This window comes from Rattus rattus, chromosome 18 (assembly GCF_011064425.1).
Source record: "Rattus rattus isolate New Zealand chromosome 18, Rrattus_CSIRO_v1, whole genome shotgun sequence".
Classification (NCBI taxonomy): Eukaryota; Metazoa; Chordata; class Mammalia; order Rodentia; family Muridae; genus Rattus; species Rattus rattus.
In genome coordinates this window covers 3,226,162-3,246,676 of record NC_046171.1, presented here as the reverse complement: position 1 = coordinate 3,246,676, position 20,515 = coordinate 3,226,162, and the positions used below count along the sequence as shown (strand labels likewise).

The 20,515-nt window shown below is 48.0% G+C and overlaps 1 protein-coding gene across 1 annotated transcript in view; it reads left to right on the top strand.

Annotated features, from left to right (window-relative positions):
- The first annotated feature begins 1,351 nt into the window (after positions 1-1,351).
- Dnah8 (dynein axonemal heavy chain 8) overlaps positions 1,352-20,515 on the top strand; it is a 245,323-nt gene continuing 226,159 nt past the window's right edge. The window contains exons 1-7 of the mRNA XM_032888883.1: positions 1,352-1,801; positions 1,913-2,047; positions 10,417-10,501; positions 11,580-11,731; positions 15,141-15,330; positions 16,189-16,352; positions 19,808-19,984. Of these exons, the coding sequence (XP_032744774.1) occupies positions 1,352-1,801; positions 1,913-2,047; positions 10,417-10,501; positions 11,580-11,731; positions 15,141-15,330; positions 16,189-16,352; positions 19,808-19,984 (1,353 nt within the window). The remainder of the gene's footprint in view (positions 1,802-1,912; positions 2,048-10,416; positions 10,502-11,579; positions 11,732-15,140; positions 15,331-16,188; positions 16,353-19,807; positions 19,985-20,515) is intronic.

Here is a 20,515-nt window from a genome sequence, read left to right as displayed (position 1 = left end):
TGTATTCCAGCTGGAGGGATTAAAAGTATGTGCTAGGGGGGTTGGGGATTTAGCTCAGCGGTAGAGCACTTGCCTAGCAAGCGCAAGGCCCTGGGTTCGGTCCCCAGCTCCGAAAAAAAGAAAAAAAAAAAAAAAGTATGTGCTAGGAGGGCTGAACCACACCACACCTAGAAACAGGCATTTTCAGTAAACAACACAATCTTGGGGTTCAAGTGTGATCGAATATCCTGCAGCAGGGTCTCCTAGTCATTATGGAGCTGAGCGTTACCTTGACCTCCTAACCCACCGGCTTCTGCATCTTGACGGACAGAATTACAGGCCACCATCACTGCCTTACGATTTATTTATTTTTAAAACCACTATACAAGGCCGCAGGACCCATAACAACACTTTAATGACCCAATCCCTGGAGACGGCATAGTTCTCTAGCACCATAGCAAAATCAAGTGAGCGCTTAACCTTGGGAAAAACAAAACAAAACAAATGTATGTGTCTGTTCTCACCTTAAAAAACAAACAAAAAAAAAAAAACAAAACAAAAAAAAAAAAACTCGGGGCTGGAGAGATGGCTCAGCCGTTAAGAGAACTGATGGCTCTTCCAGAGGTCCCGAGTTCAAATCCCAGCAACCACATGGTGGCTCACAACCATCTGTAATGAGATCTGATGCCCTCTTCTGGTGTGTCTGAAAACAGCGACAGTGTACTTATAAATAAAAAATAAATCTTAAAAAAAAAAAAAAAAAAAACCCAAAAACTCTTTAGGTCTGTAATTTTAGCTTGTTTAGATAATTGTGGCAAAGAAATACATAATTTTGTCGTTGTTGCCGTTGTTAACTGTCTAGCTTTAAGGGGAATGTCCTAGTGTATTCTCTGCTGCTTTGATGAACACCACGATCAAAAGCGACTGGAGGAAGGAAGGGCTTATTTCATTTTTTCAGATCACAGTTCACCACTGAGGGAAGTCAGGGTAGCATCTCGAACAGCAGCGCTGGCAGAGACGATGAATGAAAGCTGCTTACCGGCCGCCCTCTTGCCTGTTCCTAGCCCTTCTTATACAACCCTGGCCCAGCAACCTAGGGGTGGTAACACTTAGTGGGCCCCCTACTATCAATTAACAATCAGGAGAATGTTCTACAGACATACCCACAGTCCAATCTTCTGTAGGTAACTCTTCAGTTGAGATTCCCACCTACTCACCCATAGTGGGTCAAGTTGACGACCACGATTAGGCATCACTGGGAGAAATAAAAACACCCGATGGTCAAGTTATTTGCACACTTCTTAAGGAAAATACTTTCTAATTCTAGATTTCGACGTTGAAGATCTTCCGCAGGGGGAAACTACATTGAGAAATGGAGTCTCAGGAAGACAACACAGCCCCACCTCCTCTGAATGAAGAGGAAGCTCCGCCCCCTCCCCCTTCAGAAGACACTGCCCCTCCCGCGGAGCAGGCCCCGCCCCCTGAGGATGGTGCCCCGCCCCCCACAGGAGATGGCGTGGAACCCAGTGCAGAAGGAGAAACTCTGCAGGCTGAGGGCATAGACCCCGCGTCCCTGACTGTGCAGGAGGATCCTGCTCTTAACATGACGGACTATAGGAGTCTGATTCCCTCAGATGAGGAGATAACAATGCAGCAGGAAGATGACGAGTCTGGCCAAGGCAGGGTCCGGGCCAGGCTCGCCCCTAGGCCTGTACAATCAGTGCTGTCCGATGGGCTTTCTCAGTCTTCCCGGCGGTCCTCCAAGTTCCGCCGAAGTATGACCGGCATTCCAAACCTCCAGGAGACCCTCAAAGAGAAACAGGTTTGCAGCTGATTGGGCGTGCCATGGGGGAAATCCTAAGACTTTCCATTGTTTGAAAATACATTTCTCCATACTTCCATTTTTTTAAAAACGTGTTTCCACTTCTTTTAGGCACGATTTAGAGAAGCAAGGGAAGGCCGAAAAATGAAAATTGACCCCTCATATAAATACATATTTGAAATTCTAGGAGAAAAGCTTGGACTGGATTTAGTATCTGTGGAAGAACTAATTTTGGATTGCCCATCGGTAAGCCGAAGTTGTATCCTTTGCTTCGTCTCCCCCTTTATTTTGGGGTGTGTGCTTCTATGGGTGTGCACGTGGACCGATGGTGCCTTTCTCTACCACCCTCCACCCTGGAGATGTGCGTATTAAAGAGGCACCACAGTGCACAATTGCGTGGAGACAAGCTATGGTTTACTAGGTCACCAAAGGTCCCCCCAATAGAATATACCTTGTGGTCAAGGCTGGCTTTACAGAGGTGAGCTTTGCAGTCACACAGGCTTCTGGGTTTTGTTTTTTGTTTTTTTTTAAAACACTTTTTTTTTTTTTTTGGTTCTTTTTTTTTTTTCCCGGAGCTGGGGACCGAACCCAGGGCCTTGCGCTTCCTAGGCAAGCGCTCTACCACTGAGCTAAATCCCCAACCCCTCTGGGTTTGTTTAATGATCTAATGCAGTCATATTGAGAGAATTCTTCTTCCCACTACTCTTCTTTCTCTCTCTTTTTTTTCTCTTTTCTCTGCCTCTTTTCTTCTTTCCCTCTTCTCTTGATTTTTAGTTCCTCCTGCTCCCTCCTCTTCTGCTTCCTCTTCCTTCTCCCCCTCCACCTGTGGTAGGAGTGAATCTACCCTAAGACTTAATACCCATGCTAGACACTTACCTGCCTTATTATACCTGAGCCGCCACCCTCCAGTCATTTTGAAGTTCTTATGGCCCTTTCTTTGTATCGTGCCCCAGGCTCATAGATTTTGCGGGCAGTCTCTCGGCTACCAGCAACGTTACCTTACCAATAAGAGAGTTCTCTCCTGTCATTCTCAAGCTGTGTTATGATGCCCTCCCTTCCTAATGCCTATCTGGGCTCCAGTGATAACTCTGCCAACATGCCTTCCTACACCGCACATGGAGGCCAGTGGGGGCTATGACCATCAGATGAAAGGAAGGCCAGGTTCACAAAAGGGTTTGCTCTGTACGTCTCGCATCCCAGCCATTATTTCTATACTGAGGAAAGCAGACAGGCGAGCAACCTTGTTTACCCCCTGAACATTGCTAGGCCGTGCTGGCGACCTCCATACTGGAAGCCTAGCATCAGACGGTTGTGGCTGTGTGGGGCGGGACTGCAGGGTTGGAGAGACTACTTTAAGGGAGTGCCAGCTGGATTTTCGAGCTGGTGTTCCCTGTTTGGAAAGAGACTCTGTTGTGCTAGCATGGGAGCAGGCGTTTGCCAGTGCAGACCTCTTTTTTTGGGGGGGGGGGAGGGAACGAATTTTCTTAAATCCAAAACTGATGGTTGTTATGGTAGCACATGCCTGTAATTCCAGCATTTGTGAGGTAGGGAGATCCCAAGTTCAAGGCCAGCCTGGGTCTGACAGAGACCTCTACCTCTAAAAACCAAACAGATTGAACAAATTGAACCAAACTGCTTCCACTGTTGAAATAATCAGAGCTGGCTTCCTAAGAGGAGGAGTGCTCACAAATGCCTCATCAAAAGACAAGCTTCCAGTAGGTGAACCCTAAAGACTTCTCAATTTCAATAGACCACCACCTCCCTTTTAATTCCTGCCCCCTTTAAGAGCCCAGCCATGACATCATCTTACAGACTCCAGCACAGCCTACCTGGGCTCCGGCGCAGATCTTTTTGTATTAACTGCTTTTCTGGAAGTGTCTGGTCTCATTTTTATCCACCTACTGAATGCAAACAGAACAGGAAGTATGGCCAGGTTATAAGGTCCATTCACTTCCTTCAGCAAGGCTGTACCCCCTTAAAGGTTCCATAACCTCCCCAAATAGTATCATCAGCTGGGGGACCAAATGTTCAAAGTTGTGAGGCTCCGCGGCAATTTCTCATTCAAAGCCTGTGTCTTAGTGTTTTATTGCTGTGAACAGACACCATGACCTAGGCAACTCTTACAAGCGCAACATTTAGTTGGGGCTGGCTTAAGGGTTCAGAGGTTCAGTCTGGTATCATCAAGGCAGGAGCATGGCAGCATCTAGATAGGCGTGGGGCAGGCATCTTCATCTGAAGGCTGCTAGCCTTAAAGCCCACGCCCACAGTGACACACCTACTCCAATAAGGCCACGCCCACCCGGACAAAGCCACACCTCCTAATAGCGCCACTCCCTGGGGCGAGCATATACAAACCATCACAGCCTGCCACCTCCTGTTTGCCATTTCTGAAGTGTTATCTCGCTATTTGGCCCTATATGGCTAGGTGCTGCCTCTAAGACCCCCTTGAATGTAGTCAGACACTGCTTGGGGCACAGGAAACGAGACATAAAAGGCGTCAAACCAGAGCAGGCACTTCCATGAGAGTTGTGCTAAGCCATGGTAGAGGGGAGACAGTATAACCTCGAGGGAAACTAAGCTAAGGTGGAGAGATTAAGTTAGTGCTTATTTACTCAACGGGACAGAGAAATGAGAAAAGTTGGCATTGAAGGGACCACTATTGGCTCAAGACACCCTCAGCAAGTTCTCAGCTCAAAGGAGATTTGTTTACCCCAGAGGGACAAAGACAAGAGATAGAGGAGGAGGAGGGGGAGGGGGATGGATGGACAAGAGACTGCCTCTAGATAGAGAAGAGACCCATGTGGGCCATAGGAAAATGGCAGCTTATTAAGGTAAAGGGGGGGGGGGATGTTTAATTTCCATTGGACATGCTAATCAGGCGAGACAGAGGGGGCTTTTGACCGCTGGATTTCAGTACTTTGAGAGCTGGACCTTGGTGGTCAGCCTCAGGAGGAGGAAGTGGCCAAATAAGGCACCAGACCTTGGTGGCTGGCTTTAGGAATGTTGTTTAATGGTTTAGCAGGGCAGAGGGAATGGAGGAGAAGGGCAAGGCCTGCCAGAGCCCTGTTTGCCAGGCCCAGACTGGCTAGAGTCTCTTCAGGCATGAAGTTGAGGGCCTGGTGAATAAGATGCTAAACTTGGTGTGGAAGAAATTAATAATCCTAGCTAGCCTGTATCAAAGATACACAATCCAGGTATTTTGTTTACAAGCCATAAGCCTATACTGGGCAAGTTTGGAACTATAAACAACGTATTCCCTGGCTATAAAGTTCCTTGTTACTTGCTGTTTCTTCTGGCCACATGGTGATGATCCATCTCCTCTCTTGGTAGCCTCCCTTTCCTCCTCCTCCTCCTCCTCCTCCTCCTCCTCCTCCTCCTCCTCCTCCCCCTCCTCCTCCTCCACTTTCTCCTCCTCCTCCTCCTCCTCTTGTTCTTCTTGTTCTTCCTTCTTCCTTCTTCCTTCTTCTTTTCTTCTTGTTCTTCCTCCTCCTCCTCCTCCTCCTCTTCTTCTTGTTCTTCTTCTTCTTGTTCTTCCTCCTCCTCCTTCTTCCTCCTCCTCTTCTCCTTCTTCTTCTTCCTCCTCCTCCTCCTCTTCTTCTCCTTCTTCTGATCCTCTTCCTGACCCTCCTCCTCCTGTTCTTTCTCCTCCTCCTCCTCTTCTTCTTGTTCTTCTTGTTCTTGTTCTTCCTTCTTCTTCCTTCTTCTTCTTTTCTTCTTCTTCTTCCTTCTTCTTCCTCCTCCTCCTCTTCTTGTTCTTCTTTGTTCTTCCTCCTCCTCCTTCTTCCTCCTCCTCTTCTCCTTCTCCTTCTTCTTGTTCTTGTTCCTCTTGTCTTCCTCCTCTCCTTTCTCCTCCCTGTGTTCCTCCTCCTCCTTCTCCCTCTCCTTCTCCTTCCTCCTCCTCCTCCTCTTCTTCTGCTTGTTCTCCTTCTTCCTGTTCTTGTTCTTCCTCCTCCTCCTTCCTCCTCCTCCTCTTCCTCCTTCTCCTCCTTCTCCTCTTCTCCTTCTCCTCCTCCTCTTCTTCTTTCTTGTTCTTGTTCTTCTTCTTTTCTTCTTCTTCCTCCTCTTCTCCTTCTCCTCCTCCTCCTTCTTCTTCTTTTCTTCTTCCTCTTCCTCTTTCTCTTCCTCCTCCTCCTTCCTCTACCTGCAACCAACTTCACTGGATCCTCAAGTCCCTCCTTTCTCCCTCCACTGCCCAACCACAGACTGTACTGTTTTATTGACCAGTTGAATTGGAGAGCAAGGTTCACATAGCATCACTTGGTGTGCATGAGGATCTGCTCCTGTGTGTGGGGGATGGGGGAGGGGGAAATCCACATCCTGAGAAGCCAGTATTAGAATACAAGCAGCGTCAGACCAACCCACTACATCTTAGTGTATCAGTGATCTTCCCTGCTGCTGGGATTGGATACCTGTCAAGCAGTGACTTAAGGGAGGGAGGATTCCTCTGTGCTCACCATTTTAAGGGTCCATTCATTGCAGGCAAGGCATGGTGGCAGGAGCCCGAGATGGCAGGCAGGTCCCATTGCATCTGCAGTCTGTCTGGAAGCCAAGAACAGAGAAAAAGTGGGGTCAGGCTATACAATGCCCCTCCTCAAGGCCTACTTCGTGCTGATTTCCTCCCCCTACTGGGGGTTTCCACAACCTTAACATCTGGGGACCTGGTGTTATGGTGGACATTTTCCATTTAAACCACTACAGTTTGGGTGGTGTAGATGGGGAAATGAGTCTATAGGTATTTAGGAAATACTGTTTGAGGGTGAAACTTATTCAGGACAAAAGGCAGCTTATTAAAGGGGTCAGTAAAGGTGTTTCTGTTTTGTTCCTGGTATGATGGCTCCTTTTATACCAGATCTGTTTTTCTCTTGTGACTTACCTTGTCCTGTGGCCTAGGAAGCTGGCATCTGTGTGACTGAACATATGGGTGCCCTCGCTCTCTGGCTTCTGCCTTGTTAAGTGCTCAGCCCTATTCCCTGCCCACCTTAAATCCCTGCAAAGGGCGTTTGGGGATTTAGCTCAGTGGTAGAGCGCTTGCCTAGCCCTGGGTTCGGCCCTGGGTTCGGTCCCCAGCTCCGAAAAAAAGAAAAAAAAAAAAAATCCCTGCAAAGGGTTCCAAGCTGCATGCACGTATGCACATGAGTGCACATGCGTGTGCATGTGGAGACCAGAGATTAATATTGGGGGCTTCCTCTAGCTCTCTCCACCATGTATGTTTGGGTGTACGATTCATTTTACATGTACGAGTGGTTTGCCTACGTGTACCTGTGTGCATCATATGTTTGAAGTTAGAAGAGGGCATCAGGTTATAACCTGGGACCGAAGTTCTAAAATTATTGCTATGAGCCAACAGGTTGAGTCCCAGGGACCAAAGCTAGTTGGAGAAGATGGTTATTCAATAAAGTACTTACCTTGCAAATTAGAAAACCTAAGGTTGATCCCAGAACCCATGTTAAAAACAAACAAACAAAACAAAAACAAAAACAAAAACAAACAAAAAAACCCCACCGAAACAGGGCTGAAGAGATGGCTCAGCGGTTAAGGGCACTGACTGCTCTTCCAGAGGTCCTGAATTCAATCCCCAGCAACCACATGGTGGCCCACAACCATCTGTAATGAGATCTGATGCCCTCTTCTGGTATGTCTGAAGACAGAGACAGTGTACTCATATACATAAAATAAATAAATATTAAAAAAAACAAAATAAAAACTTAAAAAAAAAAAACCCTAATGTCATTAGTACATTCTTGTAAACCCAGCTAGAGAAGCAGAGAGGGTTCAATCCCTGGGTCTTATTGATCAGTTTGCCCAGCCCACCCTGTGAGTTTCAGACCAGTGAGAGCCCTTGTCTCAAACAGCTGTTGGACAGGGCCTGAGGAGCATTTGACCTGCTAGCCTCCAATCACTTACACACATGTGCATCGGTACTCACACACATGGACACACGTGCACGAATACCTCTTCACGTGATCGCCTGATGCACACAAAGTTTGAAATATACTCCCCTCAAGGGGTCGGCTTTGCTGCACCCCATCTTCCAAGTTGTAAGTGGAAAGAAGCAATCTCCCCAAGAGAGGCTTCCGGAGCCAGTGGGGCTGAGGGACAAGTGTGTGGGACTTGGTTGCCCTCACAGGATGGAGGCCTTTTGCTTCCGAGGCTTAGTTCGTTTTCTGCCTTCTTAGATATCACACGGACTAGACTCCTCAATACAAATTCCAGGCTCACAAGTGTAGAAGAAATCTCATGACAATAATTTGTCTCCTTTTTATATTAGTTTATGTGTCAGGTTAGAATTGGTGAGATTATCATCGCTTAAGTGATTTGTCGAGCAAAGGCGTCAGCACCTAGGGTTCTGGGTTCTCCCACTCAACTTTCACAGTAGCACAACTTTCATAATAGAGTGTTTACCTCCCCGTGTGTTTACGTGGCGTTCTTTAATGCTGAGCCAAGTAAGTGACTAGGCAAAGCTGTAGAGTAAATCATTGACGGAGGACCAGAAATAGGGCACACTAGTTCATCTCAGGAGGATCATGTAAGCCCTGCAGTTAGGGTCTAGCCTGGGTAGTATGGAGAGACTATCCATCTCTTTTCCCTCCTTTTGTTTTGTTTTGTTTGTTTTTGTTTTTGTTTTTGTTTTCGGAGCTGAGGACCGAACCCAGGGCCTTGTGCTTTCTAGGCAAGCGCTCTACCACTGAGCTAAATCCCCAACCCCCCCCTTTTTTAAAAAAAAGATTTATTTATTATATATGAGTACACTGTTGCTGTCTTCAGACACAGCAGAAGAGGACATCGGCGGATCCCATCACAGATGGTTGTGAGCCGCCATGTGGTTGCTGGGAATGGAACTCAGGACCTCTGGAAGAGCAGTCGGTGCTCTCAACCTCTGAGCCATTTCTCCAGCCCCCTCTCCCTCCTTTCTTTCCCCTCTCCCTTCCTTTTCTTCTTTACTCTTGCCTGACAGGTTTTCCTACATATTCCAGACTGGCCATGATCTTCATACAGAGCCAAGCCCTGCTTCAAGCTCCTCAGGATGGTCACAGGTGTGCACCACCGTGCCCAACCGTGAAGTCTTAACTCCCTCACGGGCTGGCAATAGCTGAGGAGACTTTTCAGTTGGCAGAGTAAAACTCTTGCTCTGCTAGTGCGAAGACCAGAGCTTACTCTGTAGAGCTCGCTTAAAAAGCCAGTCACAGTAGAGTGGAGACAGGCAAGTCAGCTTTACTCAGACAAAAAGAAATGACGCAGGTTTACCTTTGGTCTCCCAGGCATGCATGTCTGTGCAAGCACACCCTCATACACACACATGTGCACACACACACACACCTTCCCAAACCACCCAGCCGACCAACCTGGTCAACCAGCAAACCAACCGTGCTGGATGGTTTTGTCGACTTCCTACGAACCTAGACACACCCGGAAGGAAGAATTCTCACTTGAGGACTAGCATCCATCCATTTGGCCTGCAAACATGTCTGCAGAAAGGGTGTTTTCTTGATGGCTGACTAATGTAGGAGGGCCCAGCCTGCACAGGAAGGGTAGTCGAACAAGCAGGAGAAGCAAGGCAGTGAGTGGCATTACCTCACGGTCTCTGCTCCAGGTCTGCCCTCGGGGATGGGCTGTAACCTGCCAAAAAAAAACACTTTTCTTCCCAAGTTGCTTTTGGTCATGGTATTTATCCCGGCAACAGAAAGCCCACAGGGACACCAAGAATTGAAATTTACCTTCTTTTCTCAGATGTTCCTGCCTTAGCCCTACCAGCCTTCATCAACTTTCTCCTCCTCCTCCTCTTCCTCCTCCTCCTCCCCTCCTCCTCCTCCTCCTCCTCCTCCTCCTCTTTTCCTTCCTCCTCCTTCCTCCTCCTCTTCTCCTCCTCCTCCTCCTCCCCTCCTCCTCCTTCTTCTCTTCCTCCTCCTCCCCCTCCCCTTCCTCCTCCCTCTCCCCTTCCTCCTCCCTCTCCCCTCCTCCTCCTCCTCTTCCTCCTCTTCCTCCTCCTCCTCCTCTTCTCCTCCTCCTCCTCCTCCCTCCCTTCTTCTTCTTCTCTTCCTCCCTCCTCCCTCCCCTTCCTCCTCCCTCTCCCCTTCCTCCTCCCCCTCCCCTTCCTCCTCCCTCTCCCCTCCTCCTCCTCCCCCTCCGTCCCCCTCCTCCTTCTTTCTTCTTCTTCCTACTCCTCCCCTTCCTCTTTTGGGTTTTTTGTTTGTTTGTTTTTCAAAACAGGGTTTCTCTGTGTAGCCCCTGGCTGTCCTAGAACTTGCTCTGTAGACCAGCCTGGCCTCAGACTCAGAGCTCTGCCTACCTCTGCCTCCTGGGTGCTGGGATCCAAGATGTTCGCCACCACCATCACCTGGCTCTTAGTGTTTGCTTTGGAGAGAGGATCTCTCGAAGTTGCCCAGGCTGGTCAAACATCCAGTCAGCGTTCCGGGCCAACCTCGAGACTGTGATCCTCCTGCCTCGGCTTCTGGAGACGCTAAGATCATAGACCCAAGCTACCGGACTCTTGATTGAGGAAGGTTCTTTGAGTCTTCTTTTATTGGGAAAGGGACACTGAGGAGCTACACGAAGCTGTAGTACAAGAGCTGCTTAATTTCATTCTATTGATCCTCCTTCTCTCTCTCATTTGACAGCTGGACGCCTTCTCCAGTTTTTTTGAGAAAGGCGGCTCCAAGACACTGAAGTTTTTGTACCAGGAAGGAGACGTGCCTGGTTTGGGTAAGGATGTTTTTATGGGGGTTCTCAGCTTGAAATGAACTGACGAACGTTGAGGCGCTGACTCTCTTTTTTTCCCCCGTAGGCTTCCACTTTCGCAGAGAAAACTTGACCAGAAATCTATGTTTAAAAACACTTTTTTGGGGGGCGGGGGATTTAGCTCAGGGGAAGAGCGCTTACCAAGGAAGCGCAAGGCCCGGGGTTCGGTCCCCAGCTCTGAAAGAAAAGAAAAAAATTTTTTGGGGGGGAGGGGTTGGAGGGGAAGGGGGAGGGAGGGGGAGAGAGAGAACCAGCTCCTGCAGGTTGTCTTTTGACCTCCACATGCATGGCTTGCCACCTACGTGGGTAAACAATACATGTAATAATAAAAAAAAAAAAACCCTCCGTTCTGAGTTCAATAATTTCAGCCATTGCTGTCCTGTTTAGGGAGAGGCAGTGAGGCATCGGCCTCTATCGGGAAGGTACACTTTTTCATTAGACTTTAATTGCCGTTTTCTGGGACAGGTCGATCGTTTTTTGTCTTCGTGTGTTTAGATGGCTAGAAGGCGGGCACGATCCCTCTCTGGAGCCCGGCAGTTGCCCCCTTGTGGCCCTGGCTCAATGTTTTGTGGCGTCTGCCGCTGTTAGCTGCAACATCTGGCTTTCCTATATGACACCTAAGATAATTACCACAACAGCCGGGTTTCAAGAACTAGATACTTGGGCTGTCCATTTGGTCTTAGACTACTTGTTAAAAAAGTAGTATGTGTGTGTATTGGTGTGCATTTGCACACATGTCTGTGGGTTATAGAGGTGGGGGACCCCCTCAGGAGGCGTCTTAAGGAATGATACCCACCTTTTTTTTTTTTTTTTTTTGGTTCTTTTTTTTCGAGCTGGGGACCAACCCAGGGCCTTGCGCTTCCTAGGCAAGCGCTCTACCACTGAGCTAAATCCCCAACCCCGATACCCACCTTCTTTAGCACAGGTTCCTGCATTGGCTTGGGGCTTGCTATAAGGCTAGTTTGGCTGGTCATTAAGCCGTCGCTCTCTGAGTTGGGTCACCTCCAGGAGTTCATGCCCAGTTCTTGACACTTGTTTCCAGAATGTGGTCGGACAATTACCGGCGTCCCCAAAGGGGGGAAAATGATGAGACTGTACATAGACAACGCGGCCCCCGAAAAGCTGAAGGAACTGTGCTTATTTTTCGTCCGCTGTCGGAATGACGTCGCCATCAATTCTAAAACCATTTACGAGGTATGTTTTAAAACACAGAGAGCTTTCCACACACCCCACCCCCTTTTCCCTCCTTTCCTACGTGCAAGACTGAAACGAGTTCCGAGAAAATGACGTGTTTGTATACTTAAAGAAACTAAGGGGTCGGGGGAAGCGCAAGGCCCTGGGTTCGGTCCCCAGCTCCGAAAAAAAAAAAAAAGAAACTAAGGGGTCGCCTGTCATAGCGCTCGGTTAGTGTCCTCCTGCAGATACCGACTTTGAAAGCTTACGTTTTGCGAAGAAAATTTGTTCTTTTGTTTTTGTTTTTTAAAAGATTTATTATTATTTTTTTTTATGTGAGTACACTGTCGCTGTCTTCAGACACACCAGAAGAGGGCATCAGATCCCATGACAGATGGTTGTGAGCCACCATGTGGTTGCTGGGAATAGAACTCGGGACCTCTGGAAGAGCAGTCAGTGCTCTTAACCGCTGAGCCATCTCAAGAAGAAAATTTGAAGGTTTATGTTTTTGAGGCAGGATCTCATATAGCCCAGGCTGGCCTTAAGCTGCTCGGTGTACACACACACAGACACACGCGCATGCGCGCGCGCGCGCGCGCGCGCACACACACACACACACACACACACACACACACACACACACACACACACACACACAAGTGTGTGTGTCACTGTTCTGGTTTGCTTTCTGTTCCTGTAACAAGATACTGGCCAAAAACAATCAGGGGAAGAAAGGGTTTACTTCCCTTCCACCTCTGGATCACAGTATAGCATTGAGCAAAGTGGAGACAGGGCCTGAAACAGGGACGCGAGGAGGGAGCGCTGCTTATTGGCTCGCTCCCCTAAGGCTTGCTCAGCGCGCTTTCTCATATAAAGCAGGACCATCTGCCTGGGGGTGGCCCAGTGGATCGGGCCTTCCCACATCAATTAATCCAGAAAATGACTCTCACACATGCCCGCAGGCCAATCTGCCGGATGAAGTTCCTCAGCTGAGCTTTCCTCTTTCCCGGGTGACTCTGGCTCTCATGTCACCTTGAGGAAAACAGCCGCCAGCCCTAAAGTTTGTGAAAAGCCGCTTTCTTCTGAAAGGCCTTTAGGGACACATTCAGTTTCGTTCACAACGTCTTATGTCCCAGTTACTACACTTATTCTCTGCTTCGTATTTTACATTTTTTGGACATTTTCAGGGAGAAGAAGGAACTGACTGAAAGTCTAGGCATTGCTAACCTAACTCAGGAAAGGCCGGACTGCAGGATAGAAGCAGCCCGTAGCGTTACATAGACCAGAATTTACCTCCAAGCCTAGTCGCTGGCTATCGCTGTTTCTGATGGCAAGCGGCTCGCCCTCTGCGGGAAATGCGCATGCGGGGTAGCTGTGGGACCTCAGAAAGATAAATACCGCCCAGCTTACCGTGGGTCTTACTTCCTACTTGGGTGGGAAGGGTAACAAATCCACATGTAGTTTGGCTTCTTTCCTGTTTGTGAGGAAAGACTGTCTGGAGAGACGCTGTGAAGTGAGGTGGCCAGTGGTTCCCCTTGGGCCCTCGAGGTTACTTACCTGCATATCTTGTGCTGGTTGAGACCTCTGCTGGTAGTTCATGAGGAATCTGCCCTTCCCCCTCCCTAGGCTCGTTCTTTCTGAACTCTTGCTGCTTTACCAGGCCATCTCCATGTGTGGACGAATGTTCTTCCTGTCATCAGTTTTACTGATGCTCTCCTCAGTTAATCTATGGGTCAGTCTGCTATTTTTAATAATTTAGACTCCTCCGTTCTCTTCCCCTTGCCTTTGCAGTCCACCTTTCTCCTTTAACCCTCCCCCTTCCCTCCCCTCCCCTCCCCTCCCTTCCATCCCTTCTTTCTGTTCTGAGGATCAAATCCATGACTTCTTGGCATCTGCAAGCCAAGGGCTCTCCTACTCCGGCCATATCTCCAGCTCTCTTTTGTTCGTTTCTGGAGAGAGTGAGTCTCGCTGTTATCCAGGCTGGCCTTGAACACCTGGGTTCCTAGTAAACCTGTGTCAGCTAACACTTTAGGGTTTTTTGTTTGTTTGTTTGTTTGTTTTTTAAAGAGTCACAGTTATGCATGATCGTGGTATAGAGATGAATAGATTCTTTGAGGCCTGGGACGCAGGGCTGGCTTCTCTCTACTGCACTCTCCAGAGGCAGTTCTTAAGTCTCTGAGATGGGGATGGAAGGCGGGCTCAGAACGCTCTGCTCTTCGGGAGTGCCTGAATTCAGTTCTCTGCATCTCCCTTGGGTGGCCCATAACCACCTGCAATCCAGGCTCAGGGCATCCGACACCTTTCAGACACGGCAGGCCTACCTATGTGTGTGCATGTATTTAAAAACAGAATTAAAAAAAAATGAGAAGCCTCTGTTAGAATAATTGTTAATTTAACTCTACAAGCCTCTTACAACCTTTCTAAAGTGTCATATGTAGGAACAGACGTAATTATATTTCAGACTTTGTAGATAAGCATCGGTTCCTAGGTTCCTATCGTAACCATGCAAATGCAGACGCAAGATCTTGTCCCAGGGGTTTTCAAAGCCATGGCAATTAAGAAGGGAAAACAAACAATACAGGAAAGGGGCCAGGGCAAGAAACAGCCCAAAGACAAGTCCTCAATGGCCCACTTCCTCCAACCAGCCCCCAGCCCCTCCTACTTTGAACCACTTCTAGTCTTCATCCCACTCCCGGTCTGCCCGCCCTCTTCCCCCTACCCCTTTATATAACAGCCCCATTACAATGCATGCCCATTACAAAGGAATTAGTCCAGGGATTAGTTCAGAGTCTTCATGAGGTAATCCTGTATGGAAACATCACACTGTGTGTGTGTGGGCGCGCGCACACACACACACACACACACACACACAGGCATGTTTCCCTAATCCCCTGGGAATCTCAAGTCAACAAGGATTACCCATCATGCTGTTTTCTCCACCAACAGCACACCTGGTACCCGAGAATGTCCAGGTGTGAGAGGCTCAGTTGCTCTTTCCCACGCCCCCCCATAGGTCATAGGCACAGCTCCTCCCCTTGGTAGAGATTAAAGTACTGAGGAAAGCATCTCCAGGGCAGAGCAGGGCCAGATGTGAGAGTGTTAGTTGCAGGTGGCTCAGTGGTTAAGAGCACTGACTGCTCTTCCAGAGGTCCTGAGTTCAAATCCCAGCAACCACATGGTGGCTCAACCATCTGTAATGAGATCTGATGCCTCTTCTGGTGTGTCTGAAGACAGCGACAGTGTACTCACAGACATGAAATAAATAAAAAAAAGTGTTGATTCCAGACTTCTACTGTTCATAAGCATTCCGTGTTTCCCAACAGTTTACAAAATATATCAACTGTTGACTGCAGGTGAAAAATAGCTTATGATTTTTCCCCCCAGTTCTTTAATGGACTTAACGCCTAACAGTTGAATACCACCCTTTCAGGATGTGCTGTTTACTGTCTTGGATGCGTCCAAAGGACTCTTAAAAGGAATCAAGAAAATGCTGAAAAACATATTTCTACCCGCTATCCTTGCCACGGGCAACTGGGGTGCCTTAAACCAGTCTAAGCAGGGCGAATACGAGAAACATATTTTCACAGAAACCATCAACAGATATCTTTTGTTTCTGGACGGTAAGTGTGCGTCTTAAAAGTGTGGCAAACCACTCAAAACGAGGCCTTTTAGCTGCAGGGTTTGTTACTGAGAGCAGGGTTGATAGAAGGAAGGTCTTCAAAAGGAGATGGTAATAAAAGTCACCAGGGGCCCTGGAGAACAGGAGGGCCTTTCTCACCAGGGTTCTTTGCAGGTAAAAGGCATTCATTCTATCACGAGGGATCTTTGCCTGTTCTTAGTCAAAGTTTGCCACTAAGAAAAATCTGGCCTTGCGCCGGAGAGATGGCTTAGCAGTTAAGAGCTTTTGCGATTCTTGTAGAAGACCCAGGCTTGGTTCCCAGCCTCCCCCCTCCCCCAACAGCAGCTCCTAACTCCAGTTCCAGAGGACCCAACGCCCCCTTGTGGCCTCCGTGGGTACTGCACACAGGTGGTGCAAAACTTGGGCACACATATACATGAACACAGATATTTTCAAACCGGGCTTTACAACAATCTCCTTAAAATGTACTTTTATCACTTAACGCTGTGAAAGTATACAGTTTGATCCGTAAGTCAGCTCACAAGCTCTTTCTCTTTTTCTTTTCGAGACAGGGTCTCACGTAGCCCCGGCCAGCTTCAAACTCCCTCTGTGCCTTCACCTTCCCAAGTGCTAGGGTGAAACCTCTATGCCTGGTTTATGCTAGGGGATCAAACCCAGGGTTTTGTGCATGCCAGGCAGGCGAGCGCCCTAGCAACTGCGCTCCATACCTACCCATGCAATTATTTCTTTATAAGGCACTGGATCGTTCTCTTTTCTGTAAACCTTACAGCCCGGAAGCACTTCTCGCCGCGGAACGCGCACAGGGACCTCTTCCTAATGTACCGTTTCCTTCTCTAAGGTGCCACCATCAGCATCGAGGGGACAGTGATGTTGAAGAAGGTGGACAATATCGATTTCTCCAAGCTGCACAGCTTTGAAGAGGTCACAGCGGCAGCGAGCAGTTCAGAGATGGTGCATCAGCTGGAGGACGTCCTGATGATGTGGTACAAGCAGATCGAGCAGGTGGGTCCTAGCTTGAGGTGTGGGGGGTAGGGGTAGGGGGAGGGCGGGGGATGGAGGATTGAGAGCGGGAAAATATCACAATGAAGAGAGCCACAGAGACAAGCCTTAAGTTCATCCTGGGTGGCCAGTGGAAGTGTTACCGCAGTCAGAAAGGCTTAGCCTAGTCTTTTGGTCTCTTTTTTTTTTTTCTACCCCCAAGCTGAGAACCGAACCCAGGGCCTTGCGTTTGCCAGGCAAGCGCTCTACCACTGAGCTAAATCCCCAACCCCCAGCCCAGTCTTCTTAATATCACCATTCCAATGAAGCAAAAGAACAACAAAACAAAAAAAACCATAGCATACGTCAAACTTCTTGGGGCAGTTGTAAAATCATTAGGAATATTCTGTATAGATTTATTAATGCTGGAAATTAGTACAGTGTTGGCTATTCCTTAACCAGCCAGTTAACCACACTGAGGCCTTTTACTATTTCAAAGCTGATGCTTTAGCTGGGCCGACTCTCAAACAGCTCATCTAAGTTACCTTGACCACCCAGCCCCATGTAGTCACGTGGCTAACTATACCTTCCAGGCCCATAGTCACATCTGCCCCCTCTCATGTCTCCTAGCAAAAATGACCTTCCTCTTTCTTCTTCCCAGAGTTCCTTTCTCCCTCCCAGGAAGTCCTGCCCTCTACTTCCTGCCCAGCTAATGGGCTGTCATCAGATTTTTATTAACACCAATCAGAGAATGCCTGGGGTAGGTGAGGAAGGACAGAGGTACAACGTCACACAGTATATCCCATCAGGTAGTGGAGGTAGCTAATTTGTTAAAGTTCTCATCATGCACATGAGAATCCTTGATTTCAATACCCAGCACCCATACTAAAAGTCAGGCGTGCAACTTTAACCCCAGCACAGGGAGAACAGAGACTGCTAGATACCTGACATGGGTCAGCTGTTCTAGCCTAATTGGTAAGCACTAGGACCCAGTGAGAGACCCAGTCTCAAAACCATGTAGATGGTGCCAGAGGAATGACAACTGAGGTTGACAGCTAGCCCTCCCTTCAACATGTGTGCACAAGGGCGTGAACACCCATGTAACCCGTGCATACAAGGGCATGAACACCCATATAACATGTGCATACAAGGGCAGGAGCACCCATAATATATGTGTGCACAAGGGCATGAGCACCTATATAGCATGTGCATACAAGGGCATTGAACACCCATATAACATGTGCACAAGGGCATGAACTCCCATATAACATGTGCATACAAGGGCAGGAACATCAGTGTAACGTGTGCATACATACTAATTGATAGAGAGGCAGATCTTAGTAATAAGGGCAGAACCCTCATGATCTAATAACCTTCCAAAGCCCTTACCTCCAAATACTGAGGGGTAGGTCTCTGTGTTTGAGTTTGGGAGGACAGCCATGTTCAGCTGACATGTTAACATTACAGCGTTAGAGATTTATTCCATTATCATCATGGCGGAAAGCATGGCGGCATGAGACATGATGCTGTTGAAGGAGCCGAGAGTCTCATGTCTTGTTCCCCAGGCAGCAGGAAGTGACTGTCACGTGAGCATGGCCATCGCTAGCAGCAGCTTCCTCGAACAAAGCCACGCCTACTCCAGCAAGGCCACACCTCCTAATAGTGCTGCTCCCATGATCCTGTGGGGGCCATTGTCTTTCAAACCACCACACTGCCCTAGCAGAGGACATGAGTTTAGTTCCCAGCTCCCACAAAGCAGGTTCAGCCTTCTGTACCTCCAGTTCCAGGGAATCTGATGCCCTTCTCTGGCTTCCATGGTGCATGTACATGCAAACGAACACTCATATACATAAGATAAAATAAAAAAATACATTTTTTAAAAAGTGTGACCTCAGATGCCAGCAAGATCCACTTAGAAAATTGTATTCTGTTAGACAGACTTTTCAATGTTGAAATTATATCAGCCATCCATATACTTAAGGAAGCAGAGAGCTTTATTCTTCCTTTCCCTCTGTAAGGATTTTCTACTTCTGGTATTACAAAGGTCAGGAATGCATATGCAATGGCTGTCTTCGCTCAGGCTTCCTTCACATGTGCTCAGGAGTCTCGGTGGAATCCCTCAGACTGAAGGCCTCTTATGGGATATTATCCTGTCCTCCATTCAGTGATTGCTGTAGTTTTGCTTTTAGTGCTGTAATAAAATACCCTGACAAAAAGCAGGGCTGGGAAGATATCTCATGGTAGAGTGCTTGCCTAATACATATGGAACCCTAAGTTTGATTCCCAGTATCACACATACACACACACACACACACACACACACACACACACACACACACACACTTATGCACACGCTCACACATGCACACACACACACATACATGTGCACACACACATGCATACACATGCACACACACATACATGCACAGACACACACACTCACATGCAAACACACACATGCACTCACACATACACACATACACATGCACACATAATGCACACACATGCACACACTCATACATGTGCACATACACATACATGCATGGACACACAGTCACATGCAAACACATACACACTCACACGTGCATACACCCACACACATACACACGCACACATACATGCACACGCATGCACACACTCACATGTGCCCCCCCCACACGTACACATGCATAAGCGAGCATGCTTACTCATGCTCACCTTCCTCTCTGCCCATATATAATTCAGGACCCCTGCCTAGGGAATGGCGACACCACATTGGACTGGGTTGTCCCCTATCAGTTAGGGTACTCAGGACAATCACTCACAGGCATGTCTATAGGCCAACCCGTGATTAGGTTATTCACTGTTGAGTCTCAAGTGACAAAGACAAACGGCACAGTGGTTAAATTAATTTATGTACTTTACAGAAGCATATGGACCTTCTCATTCCCGAGAGCCATTAGTTACAGCTGGCTAGCATTGTCAGGTGGCCTCGGGTGGCCGCTATGTCAGGTGTACCATGGTGTCATGGTTTGACTTTGCACTACACTGAGTGCCAATGGAGTTAGGCCTATTTAATGGCTGCTTAGGCTTCTTCTTGCTGACTTGCCTGTTTAAATCATTTACTTGGTTATCTTTTGGAATGATGGATGTTACCTCGTTGAACTGCTGGACTTCACATAGTGTTTTCCAGGTCTTAATTCTTGGTTGTTCCCGCTAGGTCCTGCATTCATTTGGCAGGGCGCCTTTAGTGATAGAAATCTTAACAACTTCAATTTCATTTCATTTTATGTGTGTTTTGCCTGTACGCATGTATGTGCACCACATGCTTGCAGTACCCGGGACAGTCAAAGAGGGGGCTATGCATGCAGTACCCAGGGTAGTTAGAAGAGGGGGCTATGTATGCAGTACCCACAGCAATCAGAAGGGGGCTCTGCATGCAGTACCCACGGCAGTCAGAAGGGGGAGCTACTGGTAATTGTGATGATAATCAATTTCAGGTCCTTATTGAGAGTGAGCAGATGAGAAAAGAAGCTGACGATTCCGGCCCACTCACCGAATTGGAGCACTGGAAGCGCATGTCGGCCAAGTTCAACTACATCATTGAGCAGATCAAAGGGCCCAGTTGTAAGGCCGTCATAAACGTGCTAAACGTCGCACACTCCAAGTTGTTAAAGGTAAAAGGTTCTTTCATTGTAGACGGGATGTTCTTTAGAACGACTTACTAGAAAATTACCCTGATCAAACGGCCTCTTAAAAAATTTGAGACGTGGGGATTGGGGATTTAGCTCAGCGGTAGAGCGCAAGCGCAAGGCCCTGGGTTCGGTTCCCAGCTCCGAAAAAAAAAAAAAAATTTGAGACGTATTTTGAGTATATACCACAGGCAGCTGGAGTTAGAGGTAGTTGTAAGCCACCCAGCCTGGGAACTAGGAACCAAACTCACACCAAGGAGCACGATTCTGAGCTGTCTCTCCAACCCTCACCTCTCCCACTAAGTAGGCTAGGCCTGCTACCCAGTAAGGCCCAGACATTTGCTTGACCCTGTCTCCCCAGGACTGGGATGACACAGGTTCCACTCCGCCCAGCTCTTTTGACATGGGCTCTGAGGCTCAAAACCAGGTCTCCTTGTTTTGCGGCAAGCGCTTTTCTGACTAAGCTCTCTCCCCATTCCCACAAAAAAAGGCATCATTTTTGCATGTTAGGAATTT